Source organism: Eleutherodactylus coqui, chromosome 7, assembly GCF_035609145.1.
Source record: "Eleutherodactylus coqui strain aEleCoq1 chromosome 7, aEleCoq1.hap1, whole genome shotgun sequence".
NCBI classification, from domain to species: domain Eukaryota; kingdom Metazoa; phylum Chordata; class Amphibia; order Anura; family Eleutherodactylidae; genus Eleutherodactylus; species Eleutherodactylus coqui.
Genome location: NC_089843.1, coordinates 149,802,242 through 149,820,678, shown reverse-complemented (window position 1 = coordinate 149,820,678; position 18,437 = coordinate 149,802,242). Strand labels below are relative to the sequence as shown.

The 18,437-nt window shown below is 44.5% G+C and overlaps 1 protein-coding gene across 2 annotated transcripts in view; it reads left to right on the top strand.

The window, feature by feature from the left end:
* The window catches only part of FAM241A (family with sequence similarity 241 member A), a 64,341-nt gene that overhangs the window by 27,229 nt on the left and 18,675 nt on the right, over positions 1 to 18,437 (top strand). Inside the window, exon 1 of one of the 2 annotated variants that reach the window (XM_066573828.1) lies at positions 2,408 to 2,721. The exons of the other annotated variant lie outside the window; for it this stretch is intronic. Within the exon in view, the coding sequence (XP_066429925.1) occupies positions 2,638 to 2,721 (84 nt within the window). The 5' untranslated portion in view covers positions 2,408 to 2,637. Of the gene's footprint in view, positions 1 to 2,407; positions 2,722 to 18,437 lie in introns of those variants that run through there. 2 annotated transcript variants of the gene reach the window in all.

The window sequence follows — 18,437 nt, the reverse complement described above, 5'->3', positions numbered from 1 at the left end:
AAAGCGTTCCCTTTGGTTGTGCTCTATATGTGCCGACGCATGTGGAGAAAATCGCAAATATCTGCAGATTTTCTCACTACAAATTCAGGCTCAGAACATACAACTTTGCCCTTCACCATGCGAAACCAGCCTGCTTCACCTAAGTCATCTCCTCACTATCCAATAACCTAAAAAGACTCTTTGATATTTTTCCCTCCTTCTTCAGCCCTAAAATACAGCCTCCTATAACAGATCTCAGTGCTGAAGATATGGCCGCTTATTTCAAAGAGAAAATTGACAACATCCAGCTGGAAAAACTTCATTGTCTCCCATTAGCTTTAATCCCCATCTCTCCTGCACCTCCTCTAGGTCACTCGTAGCATTCGCCCCAACAACAGATGACGTCTCCAGGCTAATCTCTTCTTCTTGCCCTACTGTGTGACTCTATTTCCTCTCCCCATCTTAAGTCCCTCTCCTAAGCTGTCATCGGTCACCTCACAAAAATATGTAACCTGTATTTCTTCTGGTATCTTTCCCTCCTCCATTAATGCTGTCATGTCTCCATTACTAAAGAAACCGTCTCTTGACTCGACTTGTGCTACCAACTACCAACCTGTCTCTAATCTCCACTACATCTCCCAATGCCTGGTCTACTCCCATCTAATAAGCTCTCTCACAGATAATTCTCTCTTTGACTTCTTCACAGTCTGGTTTTCATTCTTTACATTCTACAGAAACTGCTCTCACTAAAGTGTCAAACGATCTTCTGACGGACAACTTAAATGACGACCGCTCTCTACTGATCCTCATGGATCTCTCTGCGGTGATTGATACCGTAGATCACCAAATTCTCCCCAAAATGCACTATTGGTCTTAAGGATTTGGCGTTTTCATGGTTTTCTTCCTACCTTTCTGATCGCTTGTTCAGTGTATCATTTGCCAGCTCTACCTCTTCTCTTCCCTTTGCTGTTGGGGTTCCTCAGGGTTCGGTTCTCGTCCTCTCTTTTCCATCTACATAGCCCCTATTGGGCAAACTATCAGTAGATTTGGGTTTCAATACCATCTTTAGGCTGACGATGCTCCGTTATATACTTCTTCCAGTGACATTACACCTCTGCTTCTACAGAACGCCAGTGGTTTTCCGCTGTTTCTAACACTACGTCGTCTATCTAAAACTGAACCTCTCGAAAAATGAACTTCTTGTGTTTCTGCACCTCAGTCTGTAGTACCACCATAACTCCTCAGTAGCATGTCCACTGTCTTGGGGGTCATATTTTATTCTGACCTTTCCTTCACTCCCCATATTCAGTCACTTGCTCGCTCATGTCACCTGCACCTCCAAAACATCGGAATCTGCCCTTTCCTCACTGTTGAAACAGCTAAACCTCTTACTGTTGCCTTTATCCACTCTCGCCTTGATTGCCCCAACTCACTACTGATCAGTCTTCCCCTCACTAAATTCTCCCCTCTCCAACCCATCGTCAACGCAGCAGCCAGGCTTTTCTTTTTGTCCAGTTGCTGATCTCTGCCCCCTGTGCCAGTCACCACACTGGCTGCCCGTCCAATACAGAATACAATTTAAACTTATCACTCTAATCCATAAGACCCTCCACAATGCTGCGCCAACCTATATCTCCTCTTTCATCTCTCTCCAATCTGTACCCTACACTCCGATCTGCTATTGACCTTAGTCTAAGTTTCTCTCACCTCCAAGATTTTTCCCGAGCTGCACCAGTACACTGGAATGCGCTACCCCATTCGATCAGGTTAATTGCGAAGGCCCACTAATTTAAGTGTGCCCTAAAAACACAACTTTTTAGGGAGGCCTATCATATTCCCTAACCTAAACTCATCTTCATTGACCCTGCTTTTACACTCTCTCTGGAAACCTGCCCCCCCTTTTTCCCACTGTATCCCCCATACAGCACATCACACCTCTTATCTGCTTATCCACAAACACGGCTGGTGATCCACTCACATAGTTTATATATGTATAGCACCCTATATGTATACTTATAGTCTGCAGGCTCCTATGAGCCGGACCCTCACCCCTATTGTACAAGATGAGCATTGGTTTATTACTGGATCTTATCACCTTTTTTTTTTTTTAAGTATTTTTTCCCCAACTTGTAAAGCGCTGCGCAATAAATTTGCACTATACAAATAAATATTATTATATTATTTATTATTACTAGGTTTTATGACATTTTTTTTGCATGTTTTCCCCAACTTGTAAAGCGCGGCGGAATATGTCGGTGCCATGTAGCATGACAATGGTGCCCCTTGCCCGTGTGATCGGAGTCACTGTTTAGCCCTGGCCTAAGGGAGCACAGGGGCTGGCATGACCAGGGATGGGAGGGCTGCTCTGTATACAGTAGGTGTAGCTGCTCAGTAAGCCTCTGTGTTTGGCTTCTGAGCAGCAGCTGAGAGCAGAGGAGGCCGCCATGACGTCAGTGTGATGATGTCACCGGCAGGACGAGCCTGCACTATATACCGTGAGTGACGGCGGCCGGCGCTCAGTGACAGGCGCGCCCCTGTGCAGGAAGCAGTCCGCTGTGTGCCCCGGAGTCACTGCCGGCAGCCGTGCGGGAGCCTCCACTGACTGCGGCCGGGCGCGGCTCCGTGTACAGGCGGAGGAATGAGCCACTGACAGCCAGCATGGAGCAGGCAGGAAGGTCCGCTCTGGAGCAGCAGGACGAGCGGCCGGAGCCGAACGGACACAGGAGCGCCGGCTCAGCGCAGGTGAGAGACGTGTTGTATGTAAGAGCTGGCAGTCATGTCCCTCCACGGCAGGACTACAAGTCCCAGCATGCTCTCTGCTGCTGGCGTACACTATGTGCCGCACAGTCACTGGCACGTTGGCACCCAGAAGTTTAGTAGAAAGTTCTTGTCGCCTCTTGCCAGCTGTTCGGTGACCGCGGCTCGTGGGGCTGCGGGCTCCTAGCCGTCCTTGGGGAACGGTCACACAGCGTGCAATGTCCACAGCATTTCTGTAGGGTATGAGCATAAACTAGGGGTACTACTGGGCGGCATACGGCTATTATGGGTGAGGGTGCAGCGGGTGGGTGAGGGCAGGGTGCCAGGATCCCCTGTACGGCTCGTTCACACCTGCACGCAAGCTTTCCATCTCTTCTGTTTTTCCAGCAGAGAAATTCAGTTCCAAGGATCCGTTTTTTTTTTTAGTTTTGGTAACAAGTAGCACAATTGGTGGCACTATGTGCTCAATTACGCCCCCTGCAGACTGCAAATCCGGAGTCTGCAGGTACCCGGTTAGCTTCTTTTCCTTCTGCACTGCGGATGGTCCGCACGGCGCAGTACAGATTTTAATTTTTTTAACTACTGCTTTTTCTCCCAGCGATGACGCAGAATTCGCCGACTTTCCGCAATGTGACTGCAGAAGGGCCGCGGATCAGATGGCATCTATCGACTTAAGTGGAAGGCGTCCACGCGGAATCCACATTAAAATCTGTTCTGCAATGTTACTGTATTAGAGCTCTTACCCACTTGGGTTTTTTTTGTTTTGTTTTTGTTTTTCTTTTACGCGATTGTCAATGGGACTTTCTAATGTTAAAAACGCATGACACAAGAATTGCTAAGCACAAACTTGCGATCCATTTTTAACATTAGAAAGTCCCATTGACAATCGCGTTAAAGAATCGCACGTGGGTGTGAGCCCTGAAAGGGTAAAGGATGGGGTACACAATCACTAAACCTCCAGAAGACTAAGGGGGCGCTATCTGCCCGAGACTGATCTCTCCATGTCTGTAGTCTGCTATTCCTCAGTTTGCTGACTGGCACAGAGCATGATGGGGCATTATGAATGACCCCGTACTGAGGCCGAGGGCTGGAGAAGTGTCTCCACTACTAAAGCAAAAAGTGCCTCAGCTCGGCCGAGCATCCAGAGCATCACTGTTGTCAGCCGTTGGAGGAGCGCTTTCTCTTGGCAGCTAAGTTCCCAAAACCGTGATAAAGGGCATGCATAAACAGAGCGCTGCCCAACCCAGCTTTATCATGATTTTGGTGGGTGGCTAGGTGCCATAATCACTTATCAGCTATTCACACTATGGGTAATGTATGTCTGGTAGCTGCGAGATGAATGGTGTGGTAGTGGGCACACATCATACACGTTGGGGAAAGGACCCTCCCCTAGAAGGAGTTTTCGGTACAAAATGAAACTTTCTATGTGAGATTGTAACGTTGTTATAAGTAACTGATAAGAATATCAGAGCAAAAGGAGGATTTATTGTGGAGAACTGACCCCTTGAAAGAGACCATAGTACCCTGTTGTACCGCCTCTAGCTTGGATACAAGATGTGATACAGGCAGGCATGGAGGCTCTAGTGTCCTCTTGTACCACCTCTAGCTTGCATATAAGATGTGATACGAGCGGGCATGGAGGCTCTAGTACCCTGTTGTACCGCCTCTAGCTTGGATACAAGATGTGATACGTGCAGGCATGGAGGCTCTAGTACCCTGTTGTACCGCCACTAGCTTGGATACAAGTTGTGATATGGGCAGTATGGAGGCTCTAGTACCCTGTTGTACCGCCTCTAGCTTGGATACAAGATGTGATACGTTCAGGCATGGAGGCTCTAGTACCCTGTTGTACCGCCACTAGCTTGGATAGAAGATGTGATACGTGCAGGCATGGAGGCTCTAGTACCCTGTTGTACCACCTCTAGCTTGGATACAAGATGTGATACGGGCAGACATGGAGGCTCTAGTACCCTGTTGTACCGCCTCTAGCTTGGATACAAGATGTGATACGTGCAGGCATGGAGGCTCTAGTACCCTGTTGTACCGCCACTAGCTTGGATACAAGTTGTGATATGGGCAGTATGGAGGCTCTAGTACCCTGTTGTACCGCCTCTAGCTTGGATACAAGATGTGATATGTTCAGGCATGGAGGCTCTAGTACCCTGTTGTACCGCCACTAGCTTGGATAGAAGATGTGATACGTGCAGGCATGGAGGCTCTAGTACCCTGTTGTACCACCTCTAGCTTGGATACAAGATGTGATACGGGCAGACATGGAGGCTCTAGTACCCTGTTGTACCGCCTCTAGCTTGGATACAAGATGTGATACGGGCAGGCATGGAGGCTCTAGTACCCTGTTGTACCGCCACTAGCTTGGATACAAGTTGTGATATGGGCAGTATGGAGGCTCTAGTACCCTGTTGTACCGCCACTAGCTTGGATACAAGATGTGATACGGGCAGTATGGAGGCTCTAGTACCCTGTTGTACCACCTCTAGCTTGGATACAAGATGTGATACGTTCAGGCATGGAGGCTCTAGTACCCTGTTGTACCACCTCTAGCTTGGATACAAGATGTGATACGGGCAGACATGGAGGCTCTAGTACCCTGTTGTACCGGCTCTAGCTTGGATACAAGATGTGATACGGGCAGGCATGGAGGCTCTAGTACCCTGTTGTACCACCTCTAGCTTGGATACAAGATGTGATACGGGCAGGCATGGAGGCTCTAGTACCCTGTTGTACCACCTCTAGCTTGGATACAAGATGTGATACAGGTGGGCCTGGAGGTTCAAGTACCATGTTGTACCACCTCTAGCTTGGATACAAGATGTGATACGGGTGGGCAAGGATGCTCTAGTATCCTCTTGTACCGCCTCTAGCTTGGATACAAGATGTGATACGGGGGGCATGGAGGCTCTAATACCCTGTTGTAGCGCCCTATCGCTTTGATCCAAGATGTGATACGGGAGGCATTGATGCTCTAGTACCCTGTTGTACCACTTCTAGCTTGGATACAAGATGTGATACGGGTGGGCATGGAGGCTCTAATACCCTGTTGTACCTCCTTTAGCTTGGATACAAGATGTGATACAGGCAGGCATGGAGGCTCTAATACCATGTTGTACTGCGTCTAGTTTGGATGCAAGATGTGATACGGGCGGGCATAAGGCTCTAGTACCTTGTTGTACCACTTATCGCTTGGATACAAGATGTGATATGGGCGGGCATGGAAGTTCTAGTACCCTGTTGTACCTCCTCTAGCTTGGATACAACATGATACAGGTGGGCATAGAGGCTCTAGTACCCTGTTGTACCGCCTCTAGCTTGGATACAAGATGTGATACGGGTGGGTATGGAGGTTCTAGTACCCTGTTGTACCGCCTCTAGCTTGGATACAAGATGTGATACGGGTGGGTATGGAGGCATACAGGTTCTGTATATCCTGCGGCTCATAGGTCCACATTTGCTGTAACTGAGCCTCTAGATTGTGCAAACCCGTAGGCTGTTCAAGTTGGCGTCCCAGATGGTCCCATACAAGGAAAGTGTATTGCTTTCACATAAGTATTCCAAGTATGATAAGTATGTTTAAAGGGAATCTGTCACTTCGAAAATGCAGTCCAACCTGCAGACGGCTTGTTATAGAGCTAGTAATTTATTCATTTAATGCTCTGCTCTGTCCAGTGGGCGGTCCTATCAGTAACTGACAACTATCTCTGCATGCACAGTTATGCCAGTTACACTGTCGATCACTGATTAAGACCGCCCACTGGACTCCTAAACTCATGGGGTGAAACGTGCCGTGAATGCAACCTAATGCTGCATTTAGACGGCATAGGTTGCCATTCCAAAAAATCGTTCAAGCGAGCAATAGTGAATCGTTCGCTTCTCGTTTGTCGTTCAGTGTCAGACTGCATAACAATAATTGTTGACGCGTACATTTGTTGCTGCATTTAATCACTTATCGTTCATAGGCATGTGAAACGCTGAACGAGGAGTGAATGATTCCCAACTATGGATCTGCCTGTCTAAACACGAGCGCCAACTAGCTGGTGATGACATCATCAGCTCGATCACTGGCACGAATTGTTTAGTGTAAAAGGAGCAGAACATGGAAGGAAAATTTTGTTCAAAGGGTTTGCTTTGAGTCACTGTTTTGTTAGGGAAAGAATGTTATCAGTACCCGTTCCATTCACGTCACCGTCAGCACAGGGACTGCTGGTCAGCTTGCCAGTGTAACACGTACATTATTAATGTTCTTAACATCCTGCCAACTGTAAGTATAAACAGAAGGGTTAAAGTTATTGTTTTTAAAAAGAAAACAAAACCCCCTACTTTTTTTTTTTTTTTTCTCTTTTAAAAGTTACCTTGCTTGAGCTTGTGCTGGGAATTCTCGCTGCGAGAGGGGCAGAGAGCTGCTATGTTTGTGGTCTGAACCATGATCTGTTCATAGGAGTGCAGCAGAGAACATGCACTGTTTTTGTTGTTTTTTTGTTAATATTTTAAATCTGCATTAAGCTGGCCCCCAACCACAAAGTGTGAGTCTTGCCTAACCGTTCTCTTTTGAGAATGAAAATGGGATTTTTGCTTTGTGAGATAATAGAAAAATAATTATGGCTAAAGTGTTTACTGTCAGTGCAAGTTCACCCTAGGGTAGGAACACGCGGCAGGGTTGGAACACGAAAGTTACATTATCAGCTTCACTGTAATTTCATTACAATTATCCACTTATCCCAGGTGAATTAATTAGTGTTCGGTGTCCTAGATAATACCTAATAGGCATCTAATACGTTTCCATTATCTCAGCACTTGTTGCTCATACAGGGTGAGATTTTCAATAATGGGGATATGACAAAATTCTTTAAAATAATTTCAATTTTATTAAATGGGTTTCCCCATCTTATAAAGTGGTGGTATATCCTTGTGTTATGATCAGTGGGGCTCCCATGCATTCCCTTCACTGATTGTTTCCTGGACAGGGGAACCCCAGCTACCCACTATGTAGGTAACTGCAGCACAGCCCCAATCAAGAGGATAAGCCGTCTGCAGTTCCCCACTTAGGGCAGCCTCACGTGCACATTCATGCTCCTCTTCGCAAATGCGTACCCAAAATCTGCGGAATTGTGCATTACACTGTGCAATTTGGTGGGAAAAAGACCCCACACCACCACCGCCGCCTCCGGTCTGCTCCGGCGTTGTTCTTGTTGGACTGCCTCCACTCACCGTTTCAGTACCCCACGGCCTCCCATCTACGGCCGTGTGCACTCACCTGTAAGTGTCTGCGGCGCTCTGCCTTCTCCAATCCCTGCAGCGCCGCACACAGGGTTAATCCTAGCCCTAAACGTAAGCCTAAACCTAACCGTAACCCGTAACAGTCTTCCGACACAGCTATACTACAGAGATTTACATAGGCGTTCCCTCTCACTGACAACGGCCAACCCATGTCGCCACCCATACTTCCGGTGGAGACATAATACAACACTACCGGAAATATGAGCATGCAGTGGACTTTTAAATCTGCAGCATGGTCATTTTTATGTTGCAGAAAATCTGCGGATTGTCACCATAGACTTAACCCCTTGTAATGCATAGAGTAATGATCTAGCTTGATTTTTGCAGATTTTTTTGTTAGTGGTAATTCTTGCTATTGAGCCACTAAAAAAAGACCTTAAGTGGTTTAATTGATCCTTAAGTGGAGAGTATTTTTTTAATCTTTGTATGCTCTTATCTCAGTAGTTAATATTATATAATATACCTTGTTTACATAGACAGAAGCTGGAGTATTACAGCAGTTTGTGACAGCTAGCCAGGCTCTGCACCAGATCTACATTGCTTACATTGTTATTAATGATATATGGTTGTCTCAGTCATCATGCAAATCATTTAATGACCTGCCAGTGTGAGCTTAAATCTACACAAAATACCCCTTATCTCCATTACTTTCCAACCCCATGTTATGTCCTAAATGAATCCTAAGATGCATTCACATCTCTTCCCCCAAAGCTACAGCTCATACAATGCTTCCAGGTGTCTAAAGCCGCAATTCACATGGCATCCTCTAGAATTTCTGTCTTTATGATTAAATTGCTATCATTGCTGTTCCTGTAACTTTCTATAAAAGTGCTTCTCTTTTTTTTTTTTTTTCTCAAACAAAGGTTTTACACACTTTTTTCAATTCTAGCCCACGGACCCATTGCAGCGAAAGGAGCAGCAACGCTTCTGTGTGACCACTGCTGCCCACTCTTCTATTTGTGCTGGGGTCTTGGTCTCATGATCAGCCTGGTTCCCAGCGCTTGGACCCCCACTTTTCTGCAAGTTTCTCTCCTGTCCTGTGGATAAGGGATACCTTGTAATCATGGCACAAAGATACAATACGATCTTATTACATTTGCATCTTTATGACTAAGCTACATTACTCTAATATTCTCTAAAGGCTGATTTACACGCAACGATTATCGCTCTAAATTAGTCCAAACGATGGCTGTTGCATGTAAATGTGTGCCCATCGTGCACTTACTGTGCCCTCTTCATCCATCGCGAAGTTCAGCTCCGCATGAAGGCCGTCGTCCCTGGTAAGAGGGACGGCACATTGTGTTCTCCGCTGGCAGTGCTGATAGCACTGTATGCATCCTGCTGCCCACGGCTGAACAAAAGTGATGTATTTAGAGAACAGACAACCCGCTGTTCTCTAAATACATACACATGAAGCTAGTTAGCTATAAATGGGCTGATTAGCCCATTACTACCTAATGCAAAATGAATGCTCAAAACTGTCAGTTTCTGACAAATTCTGAGCAATCATCTTTGCGTGTAAATGGACCTCAAGTCTATGCATCAAATTTGAAGAGGTTTCCCATCATGGCAAACTATCCCCTATCCACAGGATAGGAATAGCTTGGTGGCAATCCAACTGATAGGATCCTACCATTTCAGCCTGTCCACATCCCGAAATGCTGGCTGTCGAGGCCATGCATGCGCGTCTCTGCTCCATTCACTATGGTTGGACCAGTGTCAGACTGGGGTACCTAGGGCCTGCCAGTAGAATAGTATCTGGGGGTCCACCCTACAATTGCATACAAATAAATGCTGTTTTTTTTTCTCATTAGTCCACATGCTAACGCACATTATACCATACTGCATTGTACTTGGGATACCATATGTCATAGTTTAGCTTTTCCTTGAAGGGGTTTTCTCAGGACTTTAAGTGGTAGGGGGCTGCATATCCCCTTAATTGTTTACACAGGCACAGCAGCTCGTCCTTTATAGGCTGCTGTTTTGTACTGTATCTCATTCTCATTCCAGTAAGTGGTACTAAGTTGAAGTGTGACGCACACCCCCCACCAGAGACACATGGCTGTGCCTGATAAATTCTACACAACGCAATGAGCCACCTTCACTGTTTATTACTTCCATGTGGGGGTACATATAATTTTTCGACTTGAATAAAAGTGAAGAGGGGATGAATAAGAATAGTAAATCTTTTTTTTTCAATGATTTTTATAAAATTTTAACAATACAGACACTTGACATCAGTTTCACGCCATCCACTGTGGTAGTGCCCACAGTGGTAGTTATAGTATCTCGTCCCTGCTGTTAGCTATTGTCATGTACAGCTGATATCTCACTCTGAGTACACTACAAATACCAAGGTTCTATGTAGATGAGGTACCAGAAGTGAGCGTATTGCATAGATAAGATACCAGAACCAAAAGTACAACAAAGATATGGTACCAAAACTGAGCCGGCTACATAAATGTGATATCAGAATCAAGCTTACTGCATAGATACGATACCAGTCAGTGCATAGTACCTCATTAATTAAAAAGTCCTGTCCGCTTCCTGGCTCAAGGGCGCATCGGGTAATCCATCAGTTCCCTGGTGGGCCAGTCTGACCCTGGGTTGGACTGGCAGAGATTGCTGGAGTCATGAACTGTGATGAGAATGCCTCTTAGGAGGCACCAATGGGCATCGTATCCCAATTCTATATATCAACACAACTATTATGACTATGAAGCCCGTTATGTTAGCACGCTGTGTCACTGAGCATCCCAAGATATTCCCTCCTACATATATATGGATTTTGTATTGGTGGCATCCTCAGGGCTGGAAATGAGGGGATAGCATTTTAATGTAATAGCAGTAAATACAGCTTCGGTGGTAGACTACATTTGTATGGTGGAATCGGCACTACTCCTACTATGTAACTAGTCACTTCCATGGGACTCTCATAAGTCTGCCTGGCTGCATAGAAAAATAGAAATACATTGTAATTTTTTGCATTGTCCAGAAAGAGAACCAAAACGGCTTCTCTAACCATGGATGAAAGACCTCCGATCGTATCTTCAGTCCTGGGTATGTGTTGACGTAGAATTCTTGGTCATACCAGAAAAAAAACGAAGTAAAAAACCTACGTTTTCATGAATATATTCTCTAAGGATACTTAAGGGACTTCAGAGAACTCTGAAATGAGATGTCAGGAAACCTCGGTAAATCTAATATTATAATTGATGCTTTTACAGAGGCGGTGCCGTCATTTTGTAAAATAGGCGGTCAGTAACTCTAATTGTTAGTAGGTGTTCCAGTTAGGAACACCCTTAATTGTAGCCTGTGTTTTATAGGCATCATTCTAGTACCTGCATCATGTGGACGGGGCACAGGTGTGTCCGGGATGGTTTGCAGCTGATTCACATGAAGTTTTCAGCTGGTAACTATTAACTTTTGTGATTCAGTATTTTTTATATTCCTATTTCCAAGAAAATCAGCTACTTTAGGTCCATTTTTAGCCCTCTATTGTCATGATGGATCCTAATGTAAAATGCATCTAAATGCAATGGATATAAATAATGGAAATATTCCATGGAGAGAACAAGCACTCTTCTACTCACTACATCTTCGATTACATTTCTGAAAAAAGGATCGGCTTTGCAGATTCTTCAGTCTAATGGAGCCTTTCATTTTGTGTTATGTGGTTCATTCGCATCTGATTGCCATATTTGTCAAGCATATTGTTTGTCAAAAACTCTCAAACATACACTGATTACTGATGCATACTTTTCCAGACCCACATGGCATCATAGCTTTTCCTAAATGTGGATATATCTGTTCAAGATGAATCCCAAAATACTGCATACAGGATAGTATCCCAACTGGGTACAGAGTTTTTTGTTAAAGGGGTTTTCCAGGCAAATACTATTGATGACCTATCCTTGGGTCATCAATGGTTGATCGGCTGGAATCCACTGCTCAGCCCCGGCCAATCAGATGATCATGTATCCACTTTCAAATCCACAACACACGGGGATCTAGAACAAAAGCGGTTAGCTCCAACCCTTGTGTAATGGCTGGCGTTCATAATTGCAGGCACAGCTGTATTTGATTTTAATGAGAACCCAGCCTGCAATTACCAGTGCCAGCCACTACATGGGTCAGAGCATCATCTTCCACTCCGTACCCCTGTGTGTTGTGGCACTGACAGCAGGCATAGAGATGAGCGAGCATACTCGCTAAGGACAATTACTCAAGCGAGTATTGTCATTAGCGAGTAACTGCCCGCTCGGAAGAAAAGATTCGGGTGCCGGCGCAGGTGAGCGGTGAGTTGCGGGAGTGAGCGGGGGGGGGGGGGGGGGGGGGGGAGAGAGAGCTCTCCCCCGCCCTCCAACGGCACCCGACTCTTTTCTTCCGAGCGGGCAGGTACTCGCTAAGGACAATGCTCGCTCGAGTAATTGTCCTTAGAGAGTATGCTCGCTCATTTCTAGCAGGCACACGATCAGCTTGGGTCCTGAGAGGTGGATCCCAACTGATTAACTTGGGATCTGAGGAATCAATAGCATTTGCCTTAAAAACCCCTATAATAGTATTAAGGCTTCTAGTAACTTCCACTATACTAGAGGTAAGTCACCAGACCATGAGGCCTTGTAATCGAGTAGATTTAAAAAGAGTTAACTCTAAAAAACCGTTTAACACCTTTAAGACCAGAGGGTTTTTTACCTTTCCTTTTTTTTTTTCCCCTCCCCCTCCCCCCCCCCCCCCCCCACACACACACTTTCCAAGAGCCATAACTTTTTTTTTTTTTTTGCATTAACATAGCTCTATAAGGACTTATTTAGACAACCATATATCGGCTCGGTTTTGATGCTGAGCCGATATACTGTGTCCTTGTCTGCAGGGGGGGGGGGGGGGGGATGGAAGAGCCAGCAGCAGGAACTGAGCTCCCACCCCTCGCCACTATTTACAATGGGAGAGGCGGGATGGGGCAGAGCTAAGCACCAAATAGGGGTGATGGGTGGAGAGGGGGGGCGGGAGCTCAGTTCCTGCTCCTGGCTCTTCCATCCTCCTCCCCCTGCAGACACGGACACGTATATCGGCTCGGCGTGAAAACCGAGCCGATGTACGGTCGTCTGAAATAGCCCTAAGGCCTTGTTTTTTGTGTTTTTTCTTTTTTGTGGTTCTTGAGTTTAATTTACCATATAATGTACTGAATTTTTTTTTTTTTTAATTCTAAATGGGGTGAAATGAAAAAACAAATTTTTTTTTTTTTTTCAGCAGTTGGGCTGTGTGATTATTTTATTTTTTGCAGAGTGGTAGTTTTTATTAGTACCATTTTAGGGTACATCTATTTGATCACTTTTTTCAATTATTTAGAAGCCATTGTAACGAAAAAAACATATAATTTTGACATTATGTACTTTTTTACGGTTTTCACCATGTCTGATTTTTTTTTTTTTCATTCTTTTTTTTTTCGTTTATTGTTTTTTTAATGGGAGAATGGGGTGTATTTTGAATTTATTTTTTTTCATTTAAAAATTGTTAAACCTTTTCCTCCGTTTTTTTAGTCCTGTAGGGGATTTGAAGTTGCGATTAATGTGGTCGCTTGTCCTATATGCTGCAGTACTTCGGTATTGCAGTACATAGTTATTTTTAATGTTGCCTATTAAGGAGCTTAATAGGCATTCATGCATGACAGCCCTCGGAGCCTCCACTAGGCTCCTGCCTGCTATGCTAACCCATCTGCATGCGGTGATTGTGTCAGAGGGGGCCGATGGGACACCAGAGGGGCTCTACCCTACTCTGGCTGGCTGTTTAGACATAGTCAGCTTTGACTGCAGCATCTAAATGGTTAACTGCAGGAATCAAAGTTGGCAGTTGTTTGATAGCCACCCAATATGGAGCAGAGTCAGCTCCCAAGCCCTCCTTCGTGACCGCATGATGTATAGTTACATGATGTGGTCTGGAAGCGGTTAGGTTCATGTGTGTCATTATGAAGAACTCGTTCCTGAATTTTAGCTAGTTGCATAGACATGCCAAGGGGTCCTGGAAATCAAAAATGCTGGTACAGCAAGCATAATTTTTTTGCTTTGCAAGTGCATAAACATCGGCACGGCCTGTTTAAGTATTTACATCTTTTTCCACCTCCTGAGTTTCCAGAGAATCATTCTACAACTTCTGCAGAATCCTGTTTGTGCCTTTTTATGGGAAAGAGCACTAGATTTGTTTTTCTATGCCTTTCAGTGGGATGATTAAATCCCTACCCCAATGCAGTAACTGTGTCCATATTGTAATAGAATTACATGCCTTTACAGACTATATACTGGATCTAGATTCACCCTTAACCTTGTACATAAAGGTTTATGTGATGAAGACTAAAATGGTAAAACAAGCTTATGGATTCTCCTGCTACAGGTCTCCACCATTCCCTGCTTGGTTTAGACATTATTTGCAGTTTTCTGTACTGCATGTAGTTAGGAGCGCTATTATGCAAGAAAAATACTGAAGTGCTCTTGGTCCCCTCGTTGTCATAAGTGTGTTCCCAGAGGTCAAACTCCAGGCAGTAGGAATATGATGGCATATCCCAGTAATATGCACTCCTGGTCAAAAAGATCCAGCACCTAGGAGGAGGAGTATCGCTGCAAAACTCTGCATGCAGTTGCATCTCAGGCAGATATGCAAATGATTAGAGTTGTGGCGTGATTAGATAAATAGTCTTGCCACCTAAAAGTGGTTCCAACCTTGGCCCATATGTGCTACGTCTCATAGCAGGGCTTCCAAGAGGCATTTTCCAGCAAGAGGGTCTCAGGAATTACCACACTTCTGTGGCCTGCCCTATTGCCAGCTTTATCACCAATAGAACATATATGGGACCATCTGGAATGCCAACTTCAACAGCCTACAGGTTTGCACGATTTAGAGGCTCAGTTACAGCAATTGTGGACTGATATGCCACAGGATTAAAGACTAACCCTGTATGCCTCCATGCCTGCCGGTATCAGATCTTGTATCCAAGCTACAGCCGGCTCAACAGGGTACTAGAGCCCCCCTTCAAGTGTTCCGTTTTTCACACTGATATTGCTGTTACTTATATTAACAGCACAATAACGCATATAAAGTTCATTCGATTCTGAAAACGTCTAGATTTTTTTTTTCATTTATTTTTTGACAATGAATGTACCATAACAGCAGATCTGTCAGTTTGCTACATGAAGAAAGCATAAAGAACCCTACATTTAAATGGCTGATTGGTTTCTATTTGTTCTATTTCCCTTCATAAATGCGCAGTAAAAATAGAACATACCGTATGTTTTTCTTTTGCATGCTAGAATCGCATGCGCAAAATATGTGCCTGTGATCGAACGCATCGAGGAGCACTAAACCTAGAAATGAATGATAAAAGGGAACAAACAATTGTCCAAGTTCTTCGTCAGTCTGCAAGATTTTCAGCATGACCCTGACTCAAACAAATAGAAACAGACTTTAGTATCATCTTGGCCAATTGAAAAAGTGATATTGCTCTCAGAAGGAGAAACAAAGTAATCTTCTTGCATTTAAGAAAATGTATATCGGCAAGAATATCTTTCTGAGAGCAATAACTCCTGAAACAGTCATGTTTAACTCCTACAGAGAGCAAGCAGTGACTCTCCTGCCAGTCCTTGTCCTACTGCAGGCAGGGCAGAGGGGAGAGGCTCCTGCTGCAACCAGTTTACTTATAGTCCATTAAATGCTTGTAAGGAGGACATGGTTGAGCTTTATGTTTATATTGCTCAGTTTTAATAGTAGTTAAAGGAAAGGAGAAGATTAAGGCCTCTGGCACATTGGCATGGTTTTTGTTTGTTTTTGCCAATCCTTGTGCTGTCCATTTTTCAAAACGGGCTAGGCTCGGACAGCATACAGCCCACGTGCATCTTGTCACATTGGCGAACATCAGATTTTTTTATTTATTTTTTAATGTGGACACACAGATTGCAATAAAAAAAAGCATGACCTGCACTATTTTTTGATTCCACTTGCGGATGTGACTCACCCATTCAATGTAATGGAGATGCAAAAAAAAAGTTCGCCATTTGTGTGCAGTTTGAGTGTTGTCCATTTTTCTTAAGAGACGTTGAAAAAAAGAATTGGGCCTGCTTCAGTGTACATGGGGAAACTGATTTGCATCCAGTAATAAGGAGGCCACATGGAACTGCACACAGATGGAAAATGTCTGTATGCGTATGTAATCCTTGGGTGGTTTTCTAGTTTAACTTTGGTTGCAGAAGTTTTTGGTTTTTTTACATGCTAGTTAGGGCAGGTTCATACGAGCATAATTCAATGGTGTATTACGCAGTAAATGGAGTCAATGAAAGTATATTGCGTTACATTGATCCATTCACACTTGCCCAATACATTGCATATAATACACACGAAAAAGAACACAGCATGCTCTATTTTAATGCATATTACGCACAATAGAGCCCTATTCTCTATAGGCGTGTAAAATAAATACTGTACATACGCAATTACATTTCATATCTGCTATGTTTATACGCAATGTTGCTAGGCCACAGAGCTGGAAATTCTAAAAAAAGAAACGCACATGGCGGCGTGCGTGATATACGCAGTCATGTGGGATCATGCAGTGTTAAAACGCAGCATTATACGCGCAGTGTTTTACAAAACGCTCCTCTGAGCACGGTCTTAGGCCGGCTTCATACGACCAGATTCCTATTGTGGAATCGGCATCCGCATGGAGGATCTGCAGCAAATCGCATGCATTGAAAGGTATGGATCATATTTTCCTTCACACTCACAGACACGGATTGCGTATGCCGTAAGTTAAGGATAAATCGGAGCATGCTCTATTTTGGTGCAGGCTCCGGACGGACGGCGTCCATTGAAGTTAGTGAAGGCCGTCCGACCCATATGCGGGTACCTGCGTCATCGTCGCCAACCCAGGGTCACGGCCGGTTTCCAATGCTGGATCCAGCTTGCCCGTGTGCAGCCAGCCTTACATGGATATACATAACCTACAGTTATACATTAGTGCAAGCCATACAGCAGTGTGAGAGGAGCACTTCTCTCTTTACAAGGGAAGTCTGCGGCCCCAACAGTAACCTGCTTCAGAAGTTGTGTGTGGGTGTTTGAGAACAGTAGGAGTGACAAACTTTATCTCAAAGGAAAGTTATAGATTAACACATGAAAGCTAAGAAAATTGGCCTAGCAGCATGTTCTGCTTGGGAAGTAGTTCATAGTGGCAAATAGGTACTATGTAACAGGTGAATAATGCTAGTGTTGCAGAATTCGATTATCTGCATATGCTGCAGTGGCACGTGGCAAGCGGTAAATGGCTTTCTGTGATTTCTGTAGAGGCTCTCTTTAAGTGACTTACCTTAGTTTCAGATCACTATTTCCATAAAGTGCTTTTTTGTTTTTTCCAGTTCCTAACCATTGGTAAATGTGACCTTAGGTTTTACTCTTGTTTTATAGTGGCATTGACTTCTAAGGCAGCTTTCATTTTACCTCAGCAGTAGAAGACCGGCTGGGAATGCCACTGCTAGGTGATGATGTGGGTCCCGCGACCTTTCCACAATGTCAATTGCAGAAGCGCCATGAGTCAGACTGCTTCCATTGACTTCAATGGAAGCCGTCCAGGTGGTGCCCGCATGAAAATGGAGCATGCTGCGCCCTTTTTTTTTTTTTTTTTTTTTCCACACTCCATGAGCAGAAATTCGCAGTCGCTGCACACGTGCGGACATACGGATGCTCCATCGATTTGAATTGGTGCAGATTCCACATTTCATACCTGGCCGTGTGCAGCCGGCCTTAGAAACGAAAGTTGAACTGTGATTATGGGCAACAGATAGTTTTGTTTTTTTTTCTTCTAGACCGCTTTCATAAGAGTGGTGCCAGACTACTTTTCTGTGGCTGACCCTGTAGATGCTATGGTGATGATGAGTGAGTTTGAGGCACAGCATGTAGTTACATCATACATACACATGAGGGCAGCGTTTTGATAACAAACTGCACCACGTCAGGCTGGTGTGTGTGTGTGTGTGTGTGTGTGTGTGTGTCACTTTTGAGCCTGTGATGGAAGGACTATATGAAAAATTGGGTATCCTTCTTAAATGGTTATACAATATTTTAGATAAACCCCTTGAATTAAAGCTAATGGTCTTTACTTCACTTACATATTGATGTCTTTGTTTAAAATCCATTACGGTGATGTACAGAGGCTAGTTATGGAAACGGTCAACTTCTGCTCCCAACTGTACAGTCGTTTGCCTAAAGCACTGAATTTCCTAAACATATTTTCCACACTGATTTGGTTATTATTTTACATGTATTGTGGGCTGTTATTCTTGGCGTTGCTTTGTGTCCTCATTTACTACTGGGATTTTCCTATGTATTAGCTATCATTGAGACATGCAGGTGCTGGTTTTGAGCATTAAATG